Source organism: Perca flavescens, chromosome 11, assembly GCF_004354835.1.
Source record: "Perca flavescens isolate YP-PL-M2 chromosome 11, PFLA_1.0, whole genome shotgun sequence".
Taxonomy (NCBI): domain Eukaryota; kingdom Metazoa; phylum Chordata; class Actinopteri; order Perciformes; family Percidae; genus Perca; species Perca flavescens.
In genome coordinates, this window is record NC_041341.1 from 2,162,877 (window position 1) to 2,169,789 (window position 6,913).

Consider the following 6,913-nt stretch of genomic DNA (forward strand, 5'->3'; position numbering starts at 1 on the left):
AGTCTACTGGAGAACGGAGGACAAAACTCATCACGATACCTCGATACAGACCTACATGAAGTCAAAATAAAGGTTATTATCCCGTAAAAGTAAATTCACGTGGTCTTACATGTCTCCTCAAAAGACAAAGAATCACAACACTTTCAAATAAACTTTATTTGTATATTGGATCAGTATCTTAACCTTGTTTTTACTGTAATTATTTAAGAAAAGGAATAAAATATTATTCACAATTATAGAATTATTTGTCCCTTTAGAGAAAACAAGAGTTAGTAAGTCAGGACCAGACACTTGTGACAATATCGCTTTTATTTTTAATGCTTATTGATTATAAAGTGAAGGAAAACAGATGAATAAAGAACCCAACACACCAGAACTCCTCTTGTATCACAGAACGTTCAGACAACATTTGGATTTTCTATTTGGACAATTTTGAAGAAAAGATCGTCACCACTCATGTCTGGTAGGTGGATGTTGTTACCTTTGGACAGAGCTGACAGACAATATTCAGTAAACTAAAATGGAAAAGATGTCAGAGTATTCAAATGTTTTCTGTATTTCATTTTGTGTTTTTACTAGATTAAAAGTCCAATAACTGATTATGTTTTTGTCCATCGCAAAGAGTCAGTTTCTGTCTAATGTTAAAACTCAAATGTGAACCGTTTCCTAACTCTTCAGATAATAAACAAGTGAAAGTGAGTCTGTCAGCAGAGAGCTGTTTCTGTCTGCACAACAAACTGAAAGTGAATCAATGAAAGAGATTATAGATGAGCTGTAGTGAGATCATGATGGTGGGAGGCCTCACAGGTTCTTGGAGCACACGAAAGGAAGTATTTTTTCACGCTGCTCATCGTTCCAGACATTTTCTGTAGAGAGATTCCAGTTTTAATGTCTAAGTTTTCATCTTTCAGACTTCAACATATGACAACCATCATTAATACATGGTAAATGGGTAGTTAATTCAACTTTAGTTAATTGTCATTTAACTGTTAACAACCAATGAAATTATAATTAATAATATTTACTAATTATTATTAGTTCTGTAAATTAACCATTTATTGTTACACACATATATCATCTCATATACTATATTAGGTATCAGGTAATGTTTAAAAAAATTATATATGTGTATATATATGTGTGTATGTATATATACATATGTGTATATAGTATATATATATATATATATATATATATATATATATATATATATATATATATATACATGTACAGTATATATATTTATGTGTGTATACATGTGTATATATATATATGTGTATAAATATATATATATATATATATATATATATATATATATATATATACAGTGGTTCTCATAAGTTTATGAACCCATGCTAAAGTTGACTAAAAAGAGGAATAAAAAAAATCATCTTTTGGAAATGTATCTTAATGCCTTAATTAAAATAATTGGGAAAAATCCAACCTTAAAGGAAACCAATTTTCTTTGTAAATGAATAATATATTGTAAATAAATAAATGTTCTTCCTTAAAATACAGGGGGCATAAGTAAGTACACCCCTATGTTAAATTCTTATAGAGGCAGGCAGATTTTTATTCTTAAATGCCAGTTATTTCATGGATCCAGGATACTATGCATCCTGATAAAGTTCACTTGGCCTTTGGAATTGAAATAGCCCCCCCACATCATCACATACCCTTCACCATACCTAGAGATTGGCATGGTTTTATTTCAGTTAACCTAATAGCTGGTTTGATGTGCATTGAGAGATGATTTTAGGGAAAGTAGCCCATGCTAATCTCTAGGTATGGTGAAGGGTATATGATGATGGGGGGCTATCCAAAGGCCAAGGGAACTTTATCAACTTGAGTGTGCCTTTTGACATTTTTGTGGGATTTTAAAATTGAACAAAACACCCAAATTCAATGAAAGTAGGTAACTGATCATTTATTTTACTTGTGAAAAGCATTGTATGGAACCATCCACGTTTTGTTGTTGAAAATTTGGTTGAAAGAAACCCAAATTTCTGATATAGAATATTTCAAATTTGACCCAAAGACAACAGGAGGGTTAAAGGTTTACAAACATTTTGAATCACTTTCTGATACCTAATATAGTATATGAGGGCTATAATGTGTGTAACAATAAACTGTTAATTTACAGCACTACTAATAATTAGTAAATATTATTAATTATAATTTAATTGTTAAAGTTTTTGCTAACAGTTATATGACAATTAACTAAAGATGAATTAACTTTCAATTCACCATCTATTAATGATGGTTATTATAGAATGTTACCAGTTTTTTTTTTTTTTTTTTTGCATCATCATGTTTATTTAGTTATTTTATATGTTGTTGTTTTTTACCTTTAAAGTTCATCTCAAGACAGTGCTCAGCTCCACCTCTATTGTTAGGCTCCCCCGAACCCCATGGTTTGTAGTCAAATTTGGATCCATCAGTCCACTGCCACACGCCCTCCTGGAGGAGAAAGATTGGTTCAAAGTCAAAGTGAAATCAAAAGAGGATCCTCCTTTTTTTCTATATTTTTATTTGGAGTAATTTTCCTTTTTCTGTTCTGTTTGTCTTTCATCAAATTTAATTTTCTTGACAGCTTGAAAGATGAGTGACATCACTTCCTGCGATGATAAAAGTCTCACCTTCGCTGAGTCAAAGCCTCCGATCCAGGAAGTTTTGTTTGCACCGGTCACTCTCCTAATGAAGTCTCTGAGGAAGGAATGTTCCTTCTCTGAGTGGACCGAAGCCAGATTCCCACCAAGGGACAAGCAGAATATCTAGTGGAGACAATATAATCAGTTGAAAATGTTTAGAAAGAAACAAAAACATAAATAGCTTTATTTATAGAGCACCTTTTAAAACAGAGATTACAAAGTGCTTTGACAGACAAAGTAAGTTATTAACAGAATTACAGTCACGGGACATTTTTATACTTTCATACGTTTGGACAATAACAATATTTGTACTTTGTGGTAAAAGTACTTTTAGAGACTGCCCCCCCCTGAAAATAGCTCCCATACGTCTTTTGTTCAAGCACCAATTAGGACTCATATTTAGGTTTGTAGAGGCGGCGCCCTCTACTGGCCTTAGTAGTTGTTTTACAAAGTAAAGTCCTGTGTTTGTTTGACCCATCCACACACACTTTCCCAACCTTCTTCCTTGCCAGGTCATTTGGTGCTCTTATACTTCCTTACCTTACTTCCTGCTTTGCTACCGTCTGAACTACTATGGCCACTAGAGGACACCATCACTATAAACTTGAATATAGGTCAGGACAGTCGCGATAGTACTGCTGTACCTCTGCATTGATCCAATTCTTTCCCTGGAAGTTGAAAATGAAACAGCGAGAGCCGAACTGAGTCCAACCAGGAGGGCAGGAACCTTCAAGACAATGTTGGAAAAAAGAGAAAGTTAAACTCTGGCTTCAAAGGGGTTTGCATTTCTTGTTGTGTGTGTGCCTCCTCGCTCCCTTCAGCTTGGTTGGTGATTGTGCTCACTCAGCTCATTGGATAAAGGAGGGGGAAGACCCCGCAACTTCCTCATCTTCTCCTTTGATATTTCTGCCGGCAGCTTCAACATGGAGAAGAGCGGGAGGAGACACACACAACAAAAAATACAACCCCTACGTAACATTATAAGAACAAACAAGCCAAATACAATCAAGCAATGTGTACTGTACTGACCTGGGCCAGAGGTTTGTCCACGACACTGTGATTACAAAAAGACATTCCTGAATCAGTCTGACTATTTTTAGCATTTACACAAGCAGTCTAATTACAAGACTACTCAACTCCACTTTATTTATTTAAAACCTTTGATACAAGCATGCAGCCCAAAGAGCTTCACAGAACAAACTTATCTAATGTTTCAGCTTACAGTTTGCACTCAGCCTACATTAAAACTAGTAACATTATTTAATAACTGTCTCATAATCTTACAGGTTGGGAAACCACTGCTTTATACTGCAAGTGCAACACATAGAGTTATTTTTTAAATTAATACTTGCATAGTTTTTACTTACAGATGTAGCCAACAGTCCGATGGACAAACAGAGCAACAAAGCAAACGGAAAGCCTGATGCCATCTGTGGAAAGATGTTAAACAAAGTCAACGTACTGCAGACAAGGATATAAATGTAGACAATTAATGACTGTGATCAGTGAGCCATTTATCACATTAAAGTATCCTGCTAGTTATAAGTGCATTCTATAATATATGTGGTTTGATATTTAGATTCATATTTAAAATGTCTAAATATTAAATGGTTAAAAAAGTGAAGTATAATTACCTTTGCTGAGGTGATGATTGGAGAAGGAGAACGGAGACGGTCACTGATAGAAAATCCGCTATTTATATAGTTTATCAAAGCGCCAGATGGTCTGCAGCCTGCAAGTTACATCAAGTTACATCCCTCTCTTCCATTCCACAGAAACATCCTTATCTTATCACTATATAAAGTATATGGTTGAAATGACAATAAAACTCATTTGACTTGACTTGACTTATCAAGCGGCGTGGAATCTCAAATATTGAAACATGATAACATGTTTTAATTGCTGATCGACATGGTGGTGCTCATGGAAAGGAACAAGGAAATACTTGTATAAAACTTCTGGAACATGAAAAAACTGCAGCCAACGTACTTGTACTTTACTTGGGTATTTCCTTATTATGCTACTTCATACTTCTACTCCACTTCTCCACATCTCAGATGGAAATATTTTAATTTTGACTGTACTACATTTATAGAATAACTTAAGAGTAACTTAAAGTTACTCTTTAAATTAAAAAAATGATGATGTGAAGCAGTGCAAATACTACTAATCTACCCAGTAGTACAAGAAGTATCTCAAATAGACTCCAAGTTGATGAACCACATTAAAATGCTAATACATTTTTTTTAAATGATTAAAAAAATACGATATACAATATTAATTACGAAGTACACTATTAACTTTCCCTGTTATGCAGATGACACAGAGTAAAACAAGCTGATGACTGTTACTGATAGAAGATGTCTGTTCTTTATATAGTTTATCAAAGTGCCTGATAACATGTTTGAATCACTGATCACCATGGTGGTGCTGATGAAAAGGATCAAGGAACAAGGAAACACTTGTTACATAAATTATTTTCCAGTTAGATGTTGCGTTCTATCTTTATATGTCTGCTGCATTCTACCACTAAGCGACACTGATGTAAAGCAGGTATAAGTTGAGAGCCTGAGTACAGAGAGTGAGAGAGAAGAAGATGGTGACTACTGAATGTACCGTCAAAGAATTTCTAATAAGGGAACAAGTTCCACTCTCTCGATACTTCCGGCTTCTGAACTTGTATAACAACTTGTGTTGCTGAACAGTTCCACTCTGGTTCCACTAGAGGGCGCTCACGGGTGAGTGTAGAATGAATGGAGGTCTATGGAGCTATAGCCCTCAAAATCCACTTTTCTCAGGATTTAAGTTTTTGTCTAGTAATTTTAAAGGTCCCATGGCATGAAAATTTCACTTCATGAGATTTTTTAACATTAATATGCGTTCCCCCAGCCTGCCTATGGTCCCCCAGTGGCTAGAAATGGTGATAGGTGTAAACTGAGCCCTGGGTATCCTGCTCTGTCTTTGAGAAAATGAAAGCTCAGATGGGCCGATCTGGAATCTTCTCCTTATGAGGTCATAAGGAGCAAGGTTACCTCCCCTTTCTCTGCTTTGCCCGCCCAGAGAATTTGGCCCCCCCATGAGAGAGAGAGAGACATCATGGCTTTCAAAGGAGCAAAGTGGCAGTTTGTCAAGGCCACACCCCCAACATTCACCTTGCCCCCCTCTCTCCTCCTCAATAGCTACAAACACAGAAATGGCACATCCTAAGGAAAGCTCATTGTGAGACTGGCTCTAGTGGCTGTAATTCTGAACCAAGGCTGAATTATGGGAAAGAGACTTCAGATACAGTATTAGGGGACCACTAAGGCCTATATAAAAGAGACTTCAGATACAGTATTAGGGGACCACTAAGGTCTATATAAAAGAGACTTCAGATACAGTATTAGGGGACCACTAAGGTCTATATAAAAGAGACTTCAGATACAGTATTAGGGGACCACTAAGGTCTATATAAAAGAGACTTCAGATACAGTATTAGGGGACCACTAAGGCCTATATAAAAGAGACTTCAGATACAGTATTAGGGGACCACTAAGGTCTATATAAAAGAGACTTCAGATACAGTATTAGGGGACCACTAAGGTCTATATAAAAGAGACTTCAGATACAGTATTAGGGGACCATTAAGGTCTATATAAAAGAGACTTCAGATTCAGTATTAGGGGACCACTAAGGTCTATATAAAAGAGACTGCAGGAACAGTATTAGGGGACCACTAAGGTCTATATAAAAGAGACTTCAGATACAGTATTAGGGGACCACTAAGGTCTATATAAAAGAGACTTCAGATACAGTATTAGGGGACCACTAAGGTCTATATAAAAGATACTTCAGATACAGTATTAGGGGACCACTAAGGCCTATATAAAAGAGACTTCAGATACAGTATTAGGGGACCACTAAGGTCTATATAAAAGAGACTTCAGATACAGTATTAGAGGACCAATAAGGCCTATATAAAAGAGACTTCAGATACAGTATTAGGGGACCACAAGGTCTATATAAAAGAGACTTCAGATACAGTATTAGGGGACCATTAAGGTCTATATAAAAGAGATTTCAGATTCAGTATTAGGGGACCACTAAGGTCTATATAAAAGCATCCAAAGAGCACCATGTCATGGGACCTTTAATGTTGCATTTGAAAGGGGAGGCTGAGAAAATACACACTGCTAGGTGTTAGATTTTTTTAAAGTCGCTTTTTTGTTCTAAAAAGCCCTTTAAAAAGTCAATGACGTCATACACATATAGAGTCCATAGAG

General features: G+C 35.7%; 1 protein-coding gene across 1 annotated transcript; it reads right to left on the bottom strand.

The window, feature by feature from the left end:
- Nucleotides 1-637: 637 nt before the first annotated feature.
- On the bottom strand, nt 638-4,300 carry LOC114564392 (galactose-specific lectin nattectin-like). The gene is made up of 7 exons (XM_028591715.1): nt 4,286-4,300; nt 4,019-4,081; nt 3,681-3,705; nt 3,296-3,378; nt 2,640-2,774; nt 2,349-2,460; nt 638-866 (listed from the first exon to the last, which is right to left on the bottom strand). Exons 2-7 carry the CDS (start codon nt 4,079-4,081, stop codon nt 802-804), a joined length of 483 nt encoding a protein of 160 aa, XP_028447516.1. The 5' UTR covers nt 4,286-4,300; the 3' UTR covers nt 638-801.
- Between the last annotated feature and the right edge of the window lie 2,613 nt (nt 4,301-6,913).

Bases quoted from the DNA above. Each gene is read 5' to 3' on its own strand.
- LOC114564392 (XM_028591715.1), bottom strand. From the start codon at position 4,081: ATGGCATCAGGCTTTCCGTTTGCTTTGTTGCTCTGTTTGTCCATCGGA. The intron at 2,461-2,639 runs GTGAGACTTTTA...TTTCTCCTCCAG, and splicing joins GAGGCTTTGACTCAGCGAAG to GAGGGCGTGTGGCAGTGGAC. The intron at 867-2,348 runs GTAAAAAACAAC...ATCTCTCTACAG, and splicing joins TCTTGAGATGAACTTTAAAG to AAAATGTCTGGAACGATGAG.